General features: G+C 37.9%; 1 protein-coding gene across 1 annotated transcript; it reads left to right on the forward strand.

Moving 5' to 3' along the window:
- Positions 1 to 31: 31 nt before the first annotated feature.
- LOC311272062 (cytosolic 5'-nucleotidase 1A-like) lies at positions 32 to 7557 on the forward strand (the record flags this gene model as incomplete). The annotated part of the gene is made up of 6 exons (XM_084378165.1): positions 32 to 142; positions 263 to 430; positions 2649 to 2778; positions 2980 to 3102; positions 4626 to 4810; positions 5819 to 7557. 6 exons carry the CDS (start codon positions 32 to 34, stop codon positions 6179 to 6181), a joined length of 1080 nt encoding a protein of 359 aa, XP_084234291.1. The 3' UTR covers positions 6182 to 7557.
- Positions 7558 to 21901: the final 14344 nt, after the last annotated feature.

Genomic DNA, 21901 nt, shown 5'->3' on the forward strand with positions numbered 1-21901 from the left:
GGTCTCAGGACTTTAGAAAAGTTGACAAAAGATGAGTGAAATCAAGCCGAACAAAGCTTCAACTGAAGACGGAGGAGAGGAGAAGGACTGGGCCGCTGCCAAACAACCTCCTAACAACCTCAAAACAAACAAGCCGAGAGCTGTGAGTAGTTTTACTCAAGTGTTTATGTTGAGCTGGTCGGTTAGCTTCACCTCCCTGAAGCTAAACACGCCTTGTATCATTAATCTAATGTGTTTAATGCCCCTTTCTATCCTCTAACAGCCTAAAACCAATTTTGCTGTCACCATCGCCGTCTCCTCGCGCACCCTCTTCAACATGGTGGCAGAGAGGAAGATCTATGAGGAAGAAGGTGTGGAGAAGTACGTGGCTCATCAGGTGGAGCATGAAAAGGAGCCCCTGAAGACGGGAGCAGCTTTCCCCTTCGTCAAGGTAAGGCCCGAGCCCCGGTACTGTCAACCTGCTGCAGGGTGTGGTCCCTGAAGTGCAGTCATTAAAGTCCACAGTACAGACAGTGATCTCTGTCAATGGGCTGCATCTAGAGTCAGCAGCAAAGACTGAAATACATGTTGCACAATGAGGCCACACCTCAATTAGTCATGCAAAAGTTTTTTATAGTTGTTTTTTTTGGTTTTATTTTTTTTATCAAAGACACAATTTCTCTCAATTTCATGTGTCTTTTTTTGTCTGTTCATTCATTCTTTAAATAAATACCATGCAGGGTTTTCCTAGAATACAACATACAGGTACAAAAGTCACTTATGACACATTATTAGTGTGTAGGTGTGTCGTATCAAGCTGCAAGCTGCAGGAGTACCAACAACTGCACTTCCTCAAATGGCCACTTGAGGCTGGCTCCAAAAGTGAGTTATGCCCACAAGAGCCCAAATTTTAACAACTTTAAAGCAGAAATAAACATGTTTACAGCCTGGTACAACAAACTGTTTTGGTCTCTATAGCTTATTTCCCCGCTGGTGATAACTGTACTTGTTTGATATAATTTAAACAAGTGAGTTCTCACTTGTTTAAATTATATTAAGGCTTAAAGTTATGTATAATTATTGCTGTGGCTGCTTTGAGTGATAGCTAGCCACAAGCTAGCTAATTCGAGTCACTAAATTTGGCCTCTTGGTCGTGTTTGTGCCTTTTGGAGAATTTTTAATGCAAATATCAGACTTATACACTACTCCAAATGAGTTAAGGATATTGGGATTCGGATGCATACATGCATGTGCATGGATATGCAATAAAAATCAAATGAAATGTGTCGCATTATTTTTGGGTACCAAAAGTATTCCTTCTTAAGCTTGTGCTGAAATCCACTGTAATGGATTTTTGAAAATTATTAATTAATTTTTTAATTTGACGGCTGGATGGAGGGGAAATGTACATCAGTTTATGAACGTACAGAGAGGAGATGGGGAAAATAAAAGACACTGCAGGATAACAGAAAGAAACTGAGTCTCTGGTGAGTGCTGACTTTGGTCAGAGACAACACAAATACACACACATCATGGTGCCTGTTGTTGCTTCCTCTCTTGCAGCCAATATACAAGGTATTGTGTCTGTTTGGGGCAAATAAACCCACAGCTGAACTCATGCTAGTAACGTGAGGTGAATTTAACTTCTCTTTATGTGTGAACACAGATAGCTTGTTAGCCAGCTTCCAGCTAGGTGGGCTTGTTTAACTAACTAGGCTCGCTTCAGCTGCATCCACTCTGCATTTCCTTGGCCATTTTTGAATAGCCAGGAGCAGGTAGAGTGAAGCACTACCAAGATGGCGACAGCTAGTACCACCCATGTTGAACTTCATTCTTGCTCTTCAAAACCCTGTGGGTGGCATCACGAACAGTCAATGGTCTGTATCTGCAGAAACCCTGCCGTTTACTTATAGTTTCTCATTCTCAGTTTTACTGTGTTTGGAACGTTTCTGGATGAACCAATTCTTAAGAAAGGTAGTTGATTGTTGAGTGTCATTTCTAGGTCATCAAATGCCATTGCTTATAGCTTGTGGCTTGCCAAGTTGTCAGATCACACCAGTCTTCAGCGTGAAAATCAAGCTTTTCTTAGAAGCATGCAGGATGTTCAGACTGGTTGATGTTCAGAGCTTCTGATTGTGCAGACGTGGTGTTCATCAGATCGCACTTGAATGTGCTGAGCTACTTGTTCACAGGCGTTATCAGCCTGGAGTGATTGCACACCGTTACTGTAAAATGATCTGGGCTGTTATGCAACTACTCAATGCCAGGGGAATAGATACAGACATGCTGCCACAGCTGGCAACAGACACTGTGGGTGTAAGGCTTCGTTTGGAGTCCTCCTTCCTGCAACTGTAAACCTGCTTGGATGTTGGGTATAAAGTGATCAATGACTCACTGGATGCATGTTAATTATTTCCATTGCACCATCACTCCTTTTCTTCTCTGCAATAAGTTCTTTTTTAATCAGGTTATCAAGGCTCATTTTGTACGCTACACATACAGAGCATGTATATTCTGTCTTGATTTAGAGGCATTAAGAGGCTTACATTTTTAATTTGCATGCAGATTGTTTCAGTGTTGTTTGAACCTGTAGTTCAAATCTTGTAATGTTTGTGTTGTAAATGCTCTGACAAAACACCCTGTCCCTCTGTGTCTATCCTCTCACACAGGCCCTGATGAATGTTAACTCTCGATTGATGGAGCTCTACCCAGACAGCGAGGAGCTGTTTGACATCGTCCTGATGACTAACAACCATGCCCAAGTTGGAGTGCGCCTCATAAACAGCATTAATCACTACGGTAAGCTGCGTCCTGAATGAAACATTGTTGATTGTAATCGCACAGTGGCTGCCGCGGCTCATCCACTGTGGCATCGACAGACATAATCTAGAACAAGAACAACACAATGATTACACAGTATAAATGAAGAAGAGCTGTTACAGTGTCATTACAGTGGGATTTCTGTCTTCACACATCTGAAACTTGCTTTTATACTTTCAGGTTTGAACATAGAGAGATTCTGTATGGTAGGAGTGGAAAGTCCTATAGGCTACCTGAAGGCCTACATGACAAAACTGTACCTCTCCAAGGACGCGGACAAAGTCACAGAGGCCATAAAGAAAGGTAAGTCAGTATCCATGACAACAGCTGTCTCACTTCACTTGTCGCTGGCTGGCTAGCTTAGCTAATGGATAAGGAAAGACAGGTGTTCAGCTGCAGCATCACTGAGTTGGAAGCATTAGTTGTTTAGTTGGAGGTGAGGATATTTAAACATGAATACATGGTGAGGAAAATGTAAAGCTAATAGGCTAACATCAGTGTTAGCCTCCCCAGTAGGCTAACACCACTGTTGGCTTCTCTAACAGGCTAACATTTGTTTTACCTGCTGTTACAGGCTAGCATCAATGTCAGTCTCTCCAAAAGACCAACATCTCGATAGCTTCTCCTACAAGTTAACATGACTTTTAGGTTTTCTAAGATGCTAACATCAGTGTTCTAACAGGCAAGCATCAATGTTAACTTCTTAAAAAGGTTAACATCGGTGTTAGCTTTCCCAACAGGCTTAAATCAGTGTTTGCTTCTCCAAAAGACTAATTTCAGTATAAGCCTCTTCGTTTGGCTAACATCAATATTAGCTTCTCCAACAGTAACGATTGATAAGATTTTTCTTAAATGGAGTTCAAGAACATCTTTCTGTAATACCAACAATCCTAAATGTCATCCTCTACTGAGGGTAACAGCTTGACGTTCCGAAACCCCTCCATTGCGAAACCCCTCCACTCCGACACACCGCTGTTCCGAATCCGACTTTCAACTTCCAATTACCTCCCAATATGGTTAGGGTTAGGGGTTAGGGGTTAGGGTCAGGGGTACCACAATAGCCTTTTCGGAATAGCGGGGTCTTTAGAAATAATGGGAAACCACGCCATTAAGATGAATGGAAGTCTATTTTCGGAACAGCGGGGTTTCGGAAAAGCGGGTTGTAACCTCTACTGAGATAAGACATGATTCAGTCTCAGTTCTGTCATGAGGCACAACCTTTTTAGTTTAGTAAATAAATGTGGCATGTGATTTATGGCTCCCTGTTGTCAAAATAAACACAAAACAAACTGATATGAAACATTCAAATGTAGTGCTGAGATTTACTGACCAGTTTTTTGACAGAAAATTAATTGACAGTTTTGATAATCAATTAGTCTGTTATCAACACTTTTAGGTTCTAGCATCTAAAATGCGATGATTATTTTAGCTTTTATCTGTTTTCTATCACTGTAAAATTGATACCTTTGAGTTCTTCGGCTGTTTGTTGTTAAAAAGAGGGTACTTAAAGATGTAATTTTGGGCTGTTTGTGATTGTTATAGGTAACACTCTATAAACACTCAATGAATTACTGTTCAATTGTGTTGCATGAGCTAAGTATCATGAAGTTCCTTCCATATTTGAATCGCTTCAGGAAAGACAGAATTATCAGACAAAAGTTTCTGCTCTTGTGATTGCATAAACTCAGCATGTGCAGTGACAATTAAAACATTGTTAAGAAAAAGAAAAGTTGAAGATGCCTGCAGCTGAGAGGTGTCTAATTGTAGACTCTATCAAAATGGAGTACAGCAGGTTTTTTAACTAACGCTCTGCTCCTTTCCTTCAGGCATTGCTGCAGCTACAATGTTTATGCCAGAAACGGAGAATGAATTGAGCGACACTCAGCTGAGAGTGGCCTTTGATGGCGACGCCGTCCTCTTCTCAGACGAGTCAGAGATCGTCTACAAGGAAAAAGGCCTGGACAGCTTCTTTGCGCATGAGAAGGAGTTCGAGGACAAACCTCTCCCTCGGGTAACTGATGGTTGTTTTATTGTTCACATTTGGCATCGACACGCACCCTGAGTGATCCAATCACAAGTGGACAGCTCTAAGTGCAGGTGTGAACACTTCGAGAAGCATTTGAGATCTGATCACTCAGACCACATTTGAAGGTGGTTACCTTTGTCTTACCTTGAATTAAACAAATTAATGATAAACATGTCAAATTTTACAAATACAGTAAACAGTAACTAATATAGGCTACTTCTTTGGTGTCTCTGGAGGAAGTCCCCAGACTCCCTTAGAAAAATGCTCAATTTAGAGACTTTGTTGCATGAGGAGAAACTAGAGATGTAGGTGTATTTTTGCATATAGATCAGGGAAGTGAGATCAGATCAGAAATAGGTCACTCAAGACGCATGCCGAGATGCATTTAATGCCAGGTGTGTATTGACGGGCTTAACGCTGTCTATTTGTGATCCGATCACTCAGGACGGATGTTAAAACCAACAGCCTCTATGTTCTTGACCTCATGGCAGTGTGTAGGCATATACTTTATATTTGGTGTTGCTGCATCGATTGTGATACCTTTTATTTTCTAACTGTCCATTGTGAGTCTGACAATGATAAAGGAGTACAATGTTAAATCGGTGGAGTTGGAGGATACTAAACTTAAGGTACATACAAAGAAAATAAATGACTGTGAGAAACACAAACTGAATCACATCTATATAACAGCACCTGTGTGGAGCAAAACAAGGGAAATGTCTGCAGGGTTTAGGAACCTGCTCTGCCAGCTCTAAATACATTTAAATCAGTTCAAGCATCACTGTTGTCCTTGTGTGCCCTCACAGAGATACAAACATACCTAGATTTAAGAGTTATATGTATCAATGTATCAATATGAGTTTAAAAGTTGGAGGAGGAGTTGGATTTGTATAAAAAAAGGGATTGAAGGGGATTTTCTGTTACTGATGTGTCTCTCTGTGTGATCCTTGTGTCAATAGGTTATAAATAACCTTAATTCTTTGTCTCTTTCAGGGCCCATTACTGTGTTTCCTGGAGGCTCTGGGGAAGCTCCAGAGAAAATTCTACGCCAAGAACGAGCGTCTGAACTGCCCCATCCGAACCTTCCTGGTCACGGCCCGCGGTGCTGCAAGCACCGGGGCTCGTGCCCTGAAGACTCTGCGCAGCTGGGACCTGGAGATCGACGAGGCTCTCTTCCTGGCCGGGGCTCCCAAAGGGCCCCTGCTGCAGACAATAAAACCCCACATCTACTTTGATGACCAGATGTTCCACATTGAGGGGGCCAAGAAAATGGGAACCATATCTGCACACGTCCCCTACGGGATCGGACAGAAGTACCACAGGGAGAAACTCATCGAACAGCCTGCAAAAAAGTAGTTAAGTTACTGAAGATGCACTACGTTAATTTCACCCAAAATAAAATACTGTTTTAGGAACAAATAATAACGGATTAAGGTAATGAATTGGTAATACAGTCGACATATTTTTCTACTTTTTGGGGGTTTTATGAAATATTTTGTTTGAGTTCAAATGGGTGCCATACTCTCTTAAAGGGTAAATCCACAAATTTTACACATTAAAGTGTGTTTACAGGTCTTGGGGAGTACTACTGCATATGTGAAAAAAGTAGTAGAAAGCCTTTGGTGGCTCCAGTGGAAGCTGCATGTAATCTGATACATTTTAACCAGTGATGTCACTCAGTGGCTAAGTTGCATTGTGGGTGATGTAGGCGGCAGTTTTTGAAAAAGAAAATTTCTCTGGTTGTGCTGCATCGATTTGATCATTTAAACTATCCAGAATGAGTCCAACAGTGTCACAGGAGTGCAATGCTAGACTAGTGGACTGCTTTTCAAAGACTGGTGTACCAGATTAATTCCACATCTCTGCCTTTAACCTCAATCTGTGTACCACTTTTTCAAATTTATGTTTCTCACTCGTTAATGCAATTTTTCTCTACAGTTTTATACAATAAATACATGTTATTTTATGTAACTTGGTTCTTCACACGTCCAAGGTGGAAGAATGTATCTGCTATGGTAGTTGTTTTTCTCTCTCTTTCATAGACTTAAAAATCACCAGCCATATAAAAAGGCCAATTCCAACAAAAGATTTCTAGCATGTTTGGTGTCTGGCATTACTTTTGCACATTTATTACCACATATTAATACATACCAATATGAGTTTTAAAGGGATATTTAACAGGGTAGAATGTGGTTTACATTCCATTTTAGTTACTGCTGTATGTGTGCACACAATATATGAAAGGTAGACTTTATATTCCTCAAACCTTAATACTCATGATCTGTACTTGATGCTTTTACATGGGGTCTGGATTTCAGGCAGCACACTGTATCTCCACATGCTGTGTTTTATATAGGACTATCTACATATATTGTATATGTTTGCAGACTGCATTTTACATATTATATATATAACTAAACCTGGAAGAGTTACAGTTACACTCACTTGTTTGTATGTGTTCATATCATGCAAGTCATGTTGTGAAATGATTGTACTGAAATGATTTTTGATAGTTTAGTACAATTTTAAGTACTTTTACTTTACTTGATTATTCACAGTTTTAGGCTTCTTTGTACTTCAAATATCATACCTCTACTTTACTATATTAATGTGTCTTTTACTAAATGTTGTGTAAAAGAAAAGAAAAACACACGATGAGCTCATAAAATCCATTTCAGTCATGATAATGTTCCCAAACCTCTTGCAAAAAGTTGTGTCTAGAGCAAATAAAGACTTTTAGTTTACACCTGTGAAGTTTGTGTCGCGAAACTTTGTTTTCTCTTCTTGTCACACGATCTCCCCAGATTAATGTTGTGACCTTTCAAGGGGCCCTGACCTGTATATTAAGTAGTTAAAACTAGCTCCATGTCAAACAGCTACAACAGTAAAACTCTACATGTGTATTTGCTTCTTTTTCATAGAACAAGCACTTTTACTTTTCGTACATTATACATTTTTGCTTAAAATACTTTTAATCAAGTATAATTTTAAATGAAAGACTTGTATCTATAGTGACGTATTTTCACAAGATAGAATTGATAATGAAGTAAATGATCCGAGCACTTTTTCCACCACAGGTCTTTGTACATGTCAGCAGTAGATGGTGGTGTTTAGCTGTAATTGTCCACCTTGATGCTTGTTTGCCCGACAGCCTTGTGTTTGGCAAAGAGTCACTTCCTTGTGAAAGTAACCCAGTTGGGGTGAAACTTTATCTTTATCAGCGTATCTTTGGGCAGATCTGTCCTGTCATTAAGCTCCATGTCCCTCACTCAGTGTCTGTCCAAACTCAGGTGATGAATATCCACTCTCGTCTTACATGTACATGATAACAGAAGCCACAAGAGGGCGCTCCTGTTTAAGTAGAGAAGTGGAACAACTTCAGAGACCCAACTTTCTGTGTTTACATTTTCTAAATATAGAGTACTGAATAATGAAAAGGAGGACAACATCACCAGGAAAGATCATTTATTCTTAAAAGGGCAATCAAAATGAAGTATAAAGAGATTTTTTGTTGTAGTTGAGCTCCCTCTTGGCCCATTTTTCAAGTAACTCAAATATAACTGCAAAGCACAGCAAAACAAAATGCAAATCACTCTGCCCTCAGTGTACTAACATTAGCCCTAATAGATGTTTCTTACTAAAATTCTTACACATTGCTCCTTTAAAGCACCAAAAGTAAAAGTACTTGATGCAGAAAAATGCTATCGTTTTAAAAATATCATTATTGGATTGCTACAAAGTTACTTCTGAGACAATGTGGGATTAGCATTTCATTCTGTAGTTAGTGGAGGTGGCGCTAATCTTAACAATTTTATATATTCGACACATTAATCCTTAGCAATTTATCCTTTTTTTTTTTAAAGCTATTTAGCTGTCATAAATGAATTCATACTCCAAACAAATGGGGCACAGTATATCACCAGAGTAATTGCTGAGTGCTGCTACTTGGCGCTGCCTTTAGCTAGTTAGCTAAGTTAGCCATGCAGCTAAAGTTCCGGAGAGGAAACTCAGTGGTATTATGAAATAGGACAGACCACTGCTAGCTTATTAGCATGCTAACTTTCAGTAGGAGCCCTTCATCACAATACACAGCCTAGATGACATCTAAACTCTGACATTATCGCATTCTGTCGATCATTTTTGTACAATTATTGTACAATTTCATATACTATTTGGTAGCTTATCTTCAGCAGTCTTGATATTACAGCAACATTAGCAGAGCATTCTGTTGACAAGCTTCAACAGCAGAACTATGACATATATTCACTTTTCACACACTTACAATATGCAAGCAACTTAGCAACATTACTGAGGTGACTCGATATTCCAATGGTGTGATAACACACTAAACCACGCCCTCTTTGGATCTGAACGTCCATGGGCTTTCCCCAACACGTTACAATATATTATAAACTAAATGCAGTTGTGTGATAACAAAATACAAAACGTAGCTACCTCTGAAGCGTTTAAAATAATCAAATTCAAATACCCAATTAAAGAGATTTACCTTTGTAAGTGTTCACAGCAGTGTACCAGTTTTTTATGCTAGCTGTCCCAGCTCCGGAGCACTGCGGTACTCGCGGCGAGATTTTACCAGATAAACTGCGTGGGGAAAAAAATAACACACGCCATGACTGTTAATTGTAAACTAGAAAAATTGTATTTCCTGCGAAAATACAGTGTGAATGCTGATTGCTGAAGTGATTTTGCAAAATCTGCTGAATGTGCTAGAAAACACTTGCCTAACGCAAGCTATAGCTGAACATGAAGCTGAATATTTTGATAGTTGAATGGTTTCTATAGCTGAACATGAAGCTGAATGTTTTGATAGTTGAACAGTTTCTCTAGCTGAACATAAAGCTGAATGTTTTGATAGTTGAACGGTTTCTATAGCTGAACATAAAGCTGAATGTTTTGATAGTTGAATGGTTTCTATAGCTGAACATAAAGCTGAATGTTTTGATAGTTGAACGGTTTCTATAGCTGAACATAAATCTGAATATTTTGATAGTTGAACGGTTTCTATAGCTGAACATAAAGCTGAATATTTTGATAGTTGAATGGTTTCTATAGCTGAACATAAAGCTGAATATTTGAAAAAGCTGAAAAGGTTGAAAAGGCTGAAAAGGTTGAAAAGCTGAAAAGGGTGAAAAGCTGAAAGTAATAGTCTGAAAGAGCTTAAAAAGCTGAACAGTCTGACAGCCAAACAGTTTCTGTAGCTGCACATATGCTGGAGCAGTAGCAGAACCAAAGTTGAAAATGTCCCCATAAGAATGAATGGGAAAACACCTCCCGAACAGCTACAGGTTTAGGAAAAAGTGTAATGGTTATGGCCAAAATATGTATACAGTGAGTAACAGGAGACATTTCTGAACCATGTGATGTATTTTTTATTTCTGAAGAGTGAAAAATGAGGGCACAAGAGCGAGAGACAAAACCGGTACCGTCTGCTCCACTCCAGAAATTTAGGCTCAAAGTTAACATTGCGGCTTATGGGGGAGTTGCTGGAGTGCTTGTCGCTCGAGGGCTTCTACAGCCAAAAGTTTAAGTCGCACATCTGAAATAAGATGATCATATGAAAGCCAACAAGATTTCCTACATTTCTATGTATATATTGTCTATGTGAAGTAAAAGCTGTGGGACCCAAATCAAGCTGAAGAGAGTTTTTTCTAAAGTTTTTGCAGCTGCTCTCCACTCTAGCGATGATGTTCCGCACTCTAGCTCACGCAATACACACCCATTATAAACCCAGAAGATGAGCTAAAAATCCTTAAAACTAAAACTGTGATAATTTCAAAACCGTAAAAGATTTTCAAAAACTGAAAATCAAGTTCAATAGTTCAAGGTCTTGTGGATAGTTTAAAGTTGGAATGGTGTCTCTAGCTCAAAGTATGAGGGAGAAGAAGAGGTTGAAAGTGGATGAGTTTTGAGGAGGATTTGAGGATTTTCCCATTTGTTTCCATGTTAAATTTTTTTTTGAAAAAGCTGAATATTTGAAAAAGTTGAAAAGCTAAAAATCTGAAAAGAACAAGGCTGAAAGAGCTTAAAAAGCTGAACATTTTGATAGTTGAACGGTTTCTATAGCTGAACGTATGCTGAAGTAGTAGCAGAATGAAATTTGAAAAAATCCCCATAAGGATGAATGGGAAAAAATTTTGGTTTTAGTTTTGAAAAAGCTGAATATTTGAAAAAGTTGAAAAGCTGAAAAGCTTAAAAGCACAAGGCTGAAAGAGCATAAAGAGCTGAACATTTTGATAGTTGAACGGTTTCTATAGCTGAACGTATGCTGAAGATGTAGCAGAATGAAATTTGAGAAATTCCCCATAAGGATGAATGGGAAAAATTTGGCAGAAAAAGCTGAATATTTCCAAAAGTATGAAAGATAGAAAAATGAAAAATAGAGGCAGTAATGTCCTTAACGAGCTGAACATTTTGATGGTTGAATGGTTTCTGTAGCTCAAAATTTGAAAGAGTAGAAGAGAGCTGAAAAACGTACGGAAGCTGGAATAATAATAATAACTAGAAAAATTGTATTTCCTGCGAAAATACAGTGTGAATGCTGATTGCTGAAGTGATTTTGCAAAATCTGCTGAATGTGCTAGAAAACACTTGCCTAACGCAAGCTATAGCTGAACATGAAGCTGAATGTTTTGATAGTTGAACAGTTTCTCTAGCTGACATGAAGCTGAATGTTTTGATAGTTGAACAGTTTCTCTAGCTGAACATAAAGCTGAATGTTTTGATAGTTGAACGGTTTCTATAGCTGAACATAAAGCTGAATGTTTTGATAGTTGAACGGTTTCTATAGCTGAACATAAAGCTGAATGTTTTGATAGTTGAACGGTTTCTATAGCTGAACATAAAGCTGAATGTTTTGATAGTTGAATGGTTTCTATAGCTGAACATAAATCTGAATATTTTGATAGTTGAATGGTTTCTATAGCTGAACATAAAGCTGAATATTTTGATAGTTGAATGGTTTCTATAGCTGAACATTAAGCTGAATGTTTTGATAGTTGAATGGTTTCTATAGCTGAACATAAAGCTGAATATTTTGATAGTTGAATGGTTTCTATAGCTGAACATAAATCTGAATATTTTGATAGTTGAATGGTTTCTATAGCTGAACATAAAGCTGAATATTTGAAAAAGCTGAAAAGGTTGAAAAGGCTGAAAAGGTTGAAAAGCTGAAAAGGGTGAAAAGCTGAAAGTAATAGTCTGAAAGAGCTTAAAAAGCTGAACAGTCTGACAGCCAAACAGTTTCTGTAGCTGCACATATGCTGGAGCAGTAGCAGAACCAAAGTTGAAAATGTCCCCATAAGAATGAATGGGAAAACACCTCCCGAACAGCTACAGGTTTAGGAAAAAGTGTAATGGTTATGGCCAAAATATGTATACAGTGAGTAACAGGAGACATTTCTGAACCATGTGATGTATTTTTTATTTCTGAAGAGTGAAAAATGAGGGCACAAGAGCGAGAGACAAAACCGGTACCGTCTGCTCCACTCCAGAAATTTAGGCTCAAAGTTAACATTGCGGCTTATGGGGGAGTTGCTGGAGTGCTTGTCGCTCGAGGGCTTCTACAGCCAAAAGTTTAAGTCGCACATCTGAAATAAGATGATCATATGAAAGCCAACAAGATTTCCTACATTTCTATGTATATATTGTCTATGTGAAGTAAAAGCTGTGGGACCCAAATCAAGCTGAAGAGAGTTTTTTCTAAAGTTTTTGCAGCTGCTCTCCACTCTAGCGATGATGTTCCGCACTCTAGCTCACGCAATACACACCCATTATAAACCCAGAAGATGAGCTAAAAATCCTTAAAACTAAAACTGTGATAATTTCAAAACCGTAAAAGATTTTCAAAAACTGAAAATCAAGTTCAATAGTTCAAGGTCTTGTGGATAGTTTAAAGTTGGAATGGTGTCTCTAGCTCAAAGTATGAGGGAGAAGAAGAGGTTGAAAGTGGATGAGTTTTGAGGAGGATTTGAGGATTTTCCCATTTGTTTCCATGTTAAATTTTTTTTTGAAAAAGCTGAATATTTGAAAAAGTTGAAAAGCTAAAAATCTGAAAAGAACAAGGCTGAAAGAGCTTAAAAAGCTGAACATTTTGATAGTTGAACGGTTTCTATAGCTGAACGTATGCTGAAGTAGTAGCAGAATGAAATTTGAAAAAATCCCCATAAGGATGAATGGGAAAAAATTTTGGTTTTAGTTTTGAAAAAGCTGAATATTTGAAAAAGTTGAAAAGCTGAAAAGCTTAAAAGCACAAGGCTGAAAGAGCATAAAGAGCTGAACATTTTGATAGTTGAACGGTTTCTATAGCTGAACGTATGCTGAAGATGTAGCAGAATGAAATTTGAGAAATTCCCCATAAGGATGAATGGGAAAAATTTGGCAGAAAAAGCTGAATATTTCCAAAAGTATGAAAGATAGAAAAATGAAAAATAGAGGCAGTAATGTCCTTAACGAGCTGAACATTTTGATGGTTGAATGGTTTCTGTAGCTCAAAATTTGAAAGAGTAGAAGAGAGCTGAAAAACGTACGGAAGCTGGAATAATAATAATAACTAGAAAAATTGTATTTCCTGCGAAAATACAGTGTGAATGCTGATTGCTGAAGTGATTTTGCAAAATCTGCTGAATGTGCTAGAAAACACTTGCCTAACGCAAGCTATAGCTGAACATGAAGCTGAATGTTTTGATAGTTGAACAGTTTCTCTAGCTGACATGAAGCTGAATGTTTTGATAGTTGAACAGTTTCTCTAGCTGAACATAAAGCTGAATGTTTTGATAGTTGAACGGTTTCTATAGCTGAACATAAAGCTGAATGTTTTGATAGTTGAACGGTTTCTATAGCTGAACATAAAGCTGAATGTTTTGATAGTTGAACGGTTTCTATAGCTGAACATAAAGCTGAATGTTTTGATAGTTGAATGGTTTCTATAGCTGAACATAAATCTGAATATTTTGATAGTTGAATGGTTTCTATAGCTGAACATAAAGCTGAATATTTTGATAGTTGAATGGTTTCTATAGCTGAACATTAAGCTGAATGTTTTGATAGTTGAATGGTTTCTATAGCTGAACATAAAGCTGAATATTTTGATAGTTGAATGGTTTCTATAGCTGAACATAAATCTGAATATTTTGATAGTTGAATGGTTTCTATAGCTGAACATAAAGCTGAATATTTGAAAAAGCTGAAAAGGTTGAAAAGGCTGAAAAGGTTGAAAAGCTGAAAAGGGTGAAAAGCTGAAAGTAATAGTCTGAAAGAGCTTAAAAAGCTGAACAGTCTGACAGCCAAACAGTTTCTGTAGCTGCACATATGCTGGAGCAGTAGCAGAACCAAAGTTGAAAATGTCCCCATAAGAATGAATGGGAAAACACCTCCCGAACAGCTACAGGTTTAGGAAAAAGTGTAATGGTTATGGCCAAAATATGTATACAGTGAGTAACAGGAGACATTTCTGAACCATGTGATGTATTTTTTATTTCTGAAGAGTGAAAAATGAGGGCACAAGAGCGAGAGACAAAACCGGTACCGTCTGCTCCACTCCAGAAATTTAGGCTCAAAGTTAACATTGCGGCTTATGGGGGAGTTGCTGGAGTGCTTGTCGCTCGAGGGCTTCTACAGCCAAAAGTTTAAGTCGCACATCTGAAATAAGATGATCATATGAAAGCCAACAAGATTTCCTACATTTCTATGTATATATTGTCTATGTGAAGTAAAAGCTGTGGGACCCAAATCAAGCTGAAGAGAGTTTTTTCTAAAGTTTTTGCAGCTGCTCTCCACTCTAGCGATGATGTTCCGCACTCTAGCTCACGCAATACACACCCATTATAAACCCAGAAGATGAGCTAAAAATCCTTAAAACTAAAACTGTGATAATTTCAAAACCGTAAAAGATTTTCAAAAACTGAAAATCAAGTTCAATAGTTCAAGGTCTTGTGGATAGTTTAAAGTTGGAATGGTGTCTCTAGCTCAAAGTATGAGGGAGAAGAAGAGGTTGAAAGTGGATGAGTTTTGAGGAGGATTTGAGGATTTTCCCATTTGTTTCCATGTTAAATTTTTTTTTGAAAAAGCTGAATATTTGAAAAAGTTGAAAAGCTAAAAATCTGAAAAGAACAAGGCTGAAAGAGCTTAAAAAGCTGAACATTTTGATAGTTGAACGGTTTCTATAGCTGAACGTATGCTGAAGTAGTAGCAGAATGAAATTTGAAAAAATCCCCATAAGGATGAATGGGAAAAAATTTTGGTTTTAGTTTTGAAAAAGCTGAATATTTGAAAAAGTTGAAAAGCTGAAAAGCTTAAAAGCACAAGGCTGAAAGAGCATAAAGAGCTGAACATTTTGATAGTTGAACGGTTTCTATAGCTGAACGTATGCTGAAGTAGTAGCATAGCGAAATTTGAAAAAATCCCCATAAGGATGAATGGGGAAAATTTTGCAGAAAAAGCTGAATATTTCCAAAAGTATGAAAGATAGAAAAAAGAAAAATGGAAGCAAGAGTGTCCTTAAAAAGCTGAACATTTTGATAGTTGAATGGTTTCTATAGCTCAAAATTTGTAGGAGAAGATAGGTGCTGAAAAACGTACGGAAGAAGAATAATAACTAGAAAAATTTGTATTTCCTACGAAAATACAGTGTGAATGCTGAAAGCTGAAGTGATTTTGGAAATCTGCTGAATGTGCTGGAAAACACTTGCCTAATGCATAAAAAATGCATAAAACTATGAGAATGAATGGTCAAGAATTTGCAGAAAAAGCAGAATTTTTCAAAGCTGAAAAGGCAGAAAAGGTGAAAAGGAATAGGCCGAATGGGTTGGAAAAGCTGAAGATTTTGAAAGTTGAACAGTTTCTAAGGTGAATATTTTGATAGTTGAACAGTTTCTCTAGCTGAACATCAAGCTGAATATTTGAAAAGGTTGAAAAACTGAAAAGGTTGAAAAGTTGAAAAAGGTGAAAAGCTGAAATGGTTGAAGAGCTGAAAAGGTTGAAAAGCTGAAAAGTAATAGGTTGAAAGAGCTTAAAAAGCTGAATATTTTAAAAGCTGAACAGTTTCTCTAGCTGAACATAAAATTGAATATTTTAAAAGTTGAACAGTTTCTCTAGCTGAACATAAAGCTGAATAGTTTGATATTTTAACAGTTTCTCTAGCTGGACATGAAACTGAACATTATGATAGTTGAACGGTTTCTATAGCTGAACATAAAGCTGAATATTTGAAGAAGCTGAAAAGGTTGAAAAGCTGAAAGTAATAGGCTGAAAGAGCTTAAAAAGCTGAACAGTTTGATAGTTGAACGGTTTCTATAGCTGAACATAAAGCTGAATATTTGAAAAAGCTGAAGAGGTTGACAGCCAAACAGTTTCTGTAGCAGCACATATTCTGGAGCAGTAGCAGAATGAAATTTGAAAATGTCCCCATAAGAATGAATGGGAAAACACCTCCCAAACACCTGCAGGTTTAGAAAAAAGTGTAATGGTTATGGCCAAAATATGTATACAGTGAGTAACAGGAGACATTGCTGAACCCTGTGATGTGTTTTTTATTTCTGTAGAGTGAAAAATGAGGGCACAAGAGCGAGAGACAAAACCGGTACCATCTGCTCCACTCCAGAGATTTAGGCTCAAAGTTAACACTGCGGCTTATGGGGGAGTTGCTGGAGTTCTTGTCACTCGAGGGCTTCTACAGTCAAAAGTTTAAGTCCTACATCTGAAATAAGACCATCATCTGAAAGCCAACAAGATTTCCCACATTTCTATGTATATATTGTCTATGTGAAGTAAAAGATGTGGGACCCAAATCAAGCTGAAGAGAGTTTTTTCTAAAGTTTTTGCAGCTGCTCTCCACTCTAGCGATGATGTCACCCACTCTAGCTCACGCAATACACACCCATTATAAACCCAGAAGACGAGCTAAAAGTCCTTCAAACTAAAACTGTAATAATTTCAAAACCGTAAAAGATTTTAAAATTTTGAAAAACAAATTCAATAGTTCAAGGTCTTGTGACTATTTTAAAGTTGGAATGGTGTCTCTAGCTCAAAGTATGAGAGAGCAGAAGAGGTTGAAAGTGGATGAGTTTTGAAGAGGATTTGAAGATTTTCCCATTTGCTTCCATATTAAATTTTTTTTTGAAAAAGCTGAATATTTGAAAAAGTTGAAAAGCTAAAAAGCTGAAAATAAGAAGGCTGAAAGAGCATAAAAAGCTGAACATTTTGATAGTTGAACGGTTTCTATAGCTGAACGTATGCTGAAGCAGTAGCAGAATGAAATTTGAAAAAATCCCCATAAGGATAAATGGGAAAAAATTTTGGTTTTAGTTTTGAAAAAGCTGAATATTTGAAAAAGTTGAAAAGCTAAAAAGCTGAAAAGCACAAGGCTGAAAGAGCATAAATAGCTGAACATTTTGATAGTTGAACGGTTTCTATAGCTGAACGTATGCTGAAGATGTAGCAGAATGAAATTTGAGAAATTCCCCATAAGGATGAATGGGAAAAATTTGGCAGAAAAAGCTGAATATTTCCAAAAGTATGAAAGATAGAAAAATGAAAAATAGAGGCAGTAATGTCCTTAACGAGCTGAACATTTTGATGGTTGAATGGTTTCTGTAGCTCAAAATTTGAAAGAGTAGAAGAGAGCTGAAAAACGTACGGAAGCTGGAATAATAATAATAACTAGAAAAATTGTATTTCCTGCGAAAATACAGTGTGAATGCTGATTGCTGAAGTGATTTCGCAAAATCTGCTGAATGTGCTGGAAAACACTTGCCTAATCCACAAAACATGCATAAAACTATGAGAATGAATAGTCAAGAATTTGCAGGAAAAGCTGATTTTTTTCAGAAGCTGAAAAGGCAGAAAGGCTGAAAAGTACAAGGTTGAAAAAGCTTAAAAAGCTGAACATTTTGATAGTTGAACGGTTTCTATAGCTGAACATGAAGCTGAATATTTGAGAGCTGAAAAAGTTGAAAAGCTGAAAAGTAATAGACTGAAAGAGCTTAAAAAGCTGAACATTTTGATAGTTGAACGGTTTCTCTAGCTGAACATGAAGCTGAACATTTTGATAGTTGAACGGTTTCTATAGCTGAACATAAAGCTGAATATTTGAAAAAGCTGAAAAGGTTGAAAAGCTGAAAGTAATAGGCTGAAAGAGCTTAAAAAGCTGAACAGTTTGACAGCCAAACAGTTTCTGTAGCTGCACAGATGCTGGAGCAGTAGCAGAACCAAAGTTGAAAATGTCCCCATAAGAATGAATGGGAAAACACCTCCCAAACACCTGCAGGTTTAGAAAAAAGTGTAATGGTTATGGCCAAAATATGTATACAGTGAGTAACAGGAGACATTGCTGAACCATGTGATGTGTTTTTTATTTCTGTAGAGTGAAAAATGAGGGCACAAGAGCGAGAGACAAAACCGGTACCGTCTGCTCCACTCCAGAGATTTAGGCTCAAAGTTAACACTGCGGCTTATGGGGGAGTTGCTGGAGTGCTTGTCACTCTAGGGCTTCTACAGCCAAAAGTTTAAGTCGCACATCTGAAATAAGATGATCATATGAAAGCCAACAAGATTTCCTACATTTCTATGTATATATTGTCTATGTGAAGTAAAAGCTGTGGGACCCAAATCAAGCTGAAGACAATTTTTTAACAAATTTTTCCAGCTGCTCTCCACTCTAGCGGTGATGTTCCGCACTCTAGCTCACGCAATACACACCCATTATAAACCCAGAAGAGGAGCTAAAAATCCTTCACACTAAAACTGTGATTATTTCAAAACCGTAAAAGATTTTCAAAAACTAAACACATGCCTAATAGTTCAAGGTCTTGTGAATATTTTAAAGTTGGAACTGTGTATCTAGCTCAAAGTATGAGGGAGCAGAAGAGGTTGAAAGTCCATGAGTTTTGAGGAGGATTTGAAGATTTTCCCATTTGTTTCCATGTTAAATTTTTTTTTGAAAAAGCTGAATATTTGAAAAAGTTGAAAAGCTAAAAAGCTGAAAAGTATAAGGCTGAAAGAGCTTAAAAAGCTGAACATTTTGATAGTTGAACGGTTTCTATAGCTGAATGTATGCTGAAGTAGTAGCAGAATGAAATTTGAAAAAATCCCCATAAGGATGAATGGGAAAAAAATTTGGTTTTAGTTTTGAAAAAGCTGAATATTTGAAAAAGTTGAAAAGCTAAAAAGCTGAAAAGTATAAGGCTGAAAGAGCATAAAAAGCTGAACATTTTGATAGTTGAACGGTTTCTATAGCTGAACGTATGCTGAAGTAGTAGCAGGGCGAAATTTGAGAAATTCCCCATAAGGATGAATGGGGAAAATTTTGCAGAAAAAGCTGAATATTTCCAAAAGTATAAAAGATAGAAATACCAAAAATACAAGCAAGAATGTCCTTAATGAGCTGCACATTTTGATAGTTGAATGGTTTCTGTAGCTCAAAATTTGAAGGAGCTGAAGAGAGCTGAAAAACGTACGGAAGCAGGAATAATAATAATAATAATAAATTCCAGAAGAACAATAGTGTGAATGCTTTGGAGCATTCACACTAATAATAACTTTAATAAATTCCGGAAGAACAATAGTGTGAATGCTTTGGAGCATTCACACTAATAATAACTTTAATAAATTCCGGAAGAACAATAGTGTGAATGCTTTGGAGCATTCACACTAATTAATGACTGTTATGATTCATTAACATGCTGTTCTCATCCTGTCCCGAGCAAAGTTTCACCGCAGTACACCTGAGACCGAGCACTTACCGTCTATCGCCATGATGCTCCGTCCTGGACTCTACCAACTCTGAGGGGGTGTGATGGAGGAGGGAGGTCATTCATGTGCTAGTGGACGGTGTGCGTGCGTGTGTGTGAGTGTGTGTGTAACACTGAGAGAGATTGTGTAAGCATTTGTTACTATAAGAACATTGGCTCTGTGTGAGATATTACATTTAAACACGCTCAAAATGGAAACATAAGATAACATGAGCTTGATCTCCAATTTCAAATAAACTGTGCTCTGAATAGCAAAATAAAAAGAGTCAAGTTTATCCAGATTGATTTTTCCTCATCCAGCCATTTTGACATATTACAGATAAGTTCAAATCATGTCCCAATTTGATAAGAGAGAAATATAGACAAATTGTTGCAGCAGCAGAAGAAGAATACAAAAACTTTGTACAATAAAATCAGACAAACCAGGCGTAGACCCAAATGCACAACTCGCAGACAATTCAGGTTTTCCAAGGCTGGTTCGGTACACAGGACATCAATCCGCAATGGCAACCAAAACACAAAGGGCTGGGCAGAGGCAAGGTAAGGTCCAATAAACAGGGTCAAAAACACTAGGGGGCAAATACACGAGGAAGAATGCTGTAACACTTGAACGAATGAACTGGCAGAGAGAGAAGGGAGCACACAGACATGTACACAAGGGAGGTGGGGATAATTGGACACAGGTGAAACAGATCAGGGGGATATTCCAGAAAGCGGGTTTTGTGAAAACTCTGAGTTTGTTAACCCTGAGATGAGAGAAACTCTGAGTTTTCAGTTCCAGAAAGAGAGGTAACTTAAACTCTGGGTCTGTTACTGCGGTAACTGACTCTGTGAACATAACCTGCTCACTGGCAGGTTTACCTGAAGAAACCCTGAGTCTGACGGAGCTGTCTGACAGCGGCTGTCCTTTCCTTCTCAGTCCGATCATGTTGTAGCAGAAATAATTCACATAGTTTTACACCAGGAGGAGAATTTAGATTCATTTAGATGAGCTCTCACTCCCTGACGAGGACTGAACCGAACAGTAGACCGCTCCTCATCAGTCCGTCATTTATATTCTCCGGCCGCACAGCGAATATCAGTCCTCTCTTCTTCTCTCCTCTTCGTTTTTTGTTTTGTTTTGTTTTTTTAATCACTTCGCAGGTTAATCAATCACCTTCCAGCAGCCAGAAGGAGGAGGAGCCACCGTGAGACTGTTTTTATAGGTAGGCTAGCCTAAAATAAAATAAAATAAAACATTGAACAACATTCAACCACTTCCCCAAAGGCTAATATGAAAGAAACTGTTGTTAAATTCCAAATGAAAAGAAGACCGCATCTAAAACTCTGTCAGTGATTTTTATTACGGCCGCAGCCGTGTTACTTCTTTATTTTTGTCCCCAGAAAATGTCTGCTTCCTGTTTTCTCCCCCGTTGCCATTGTGAATCACAGTATCGGAGCTCCATTGATGATGGCTTTTTACTAGTCGTCAGGCACGAGCACAACTCAGAGTTAACATACTCAGAGTCGACTTACCGAACTCAGATCAGCTGTTCCGGAACTGAAAACTCAGAGTTTCACTTCACAGGGTTAGTCAACTCGGAGTTCAGGGTTAGACTCAGAGTTTGTTGAACCTCCTTTCTGGAATACCCCCCAGGAGGGGCAGACAATCACAACAGCAGGAAACACACAAGGACAGGAAGGGGATCTGAAAAGAGAGGAGAGCTAGACACCAAGGAAACAGAACTGAAAAGGTAAAGGAAAACAAAAACATGACCTAAGTTCAGATGAGACATGACATCTGGAAGTCAGGTCGGTACCAGTCTCACAGTAAACAGTGTTGGCTTTACAGACCAGACAAATGTTTACCTTGCCTTAACCTCTACATGACTGACTAAACGTTCTGATACATGTAATGTACCAGAGCTGTATGAGGAAACCAGTAATACAGTCTCAGCTCTTCTGGGAAAAGCTTTCAACAAGATTTTGGAGCCTGGCTGTATGGATTTGTTCCCTAATAGATACTTTATAGCATCAGATGTTTGCAGTGTTGCTTTCCTGTGATAACCTCATCTAAAAAGTAAACTTTTTGTGAGCTCAGCCCTAATGTCAGATTTGTGACAGCAAATTTTCCAAGTAACCTAAGGTGGGGTTTTGTAAATAGGTTGTCTGAAGAAGTAGGATAATTTTCTCAACATATAAAGGGACAATAATCCCCAAGATTATCAGAAAAATTCAGTTTCAAAATCACAAAATTTGAGATACATGGGCTGCAATCAAAATTGCTTGCACCATCTTGCTTACACATCCATCACAGTCCATAGTGTGAGAC

This window comes from Pagrus pagrus (assembly GCF_965226575.1).
Source record: "Pagrus pagrus genome assembly, chromosome: 16".
Classification (NCBI taxonomy): Eukaryota; Metazoa; Chordata; class Actinopteri; order Spariformes; family Sparidae; genus Pagrus; species Pagrus pagrus.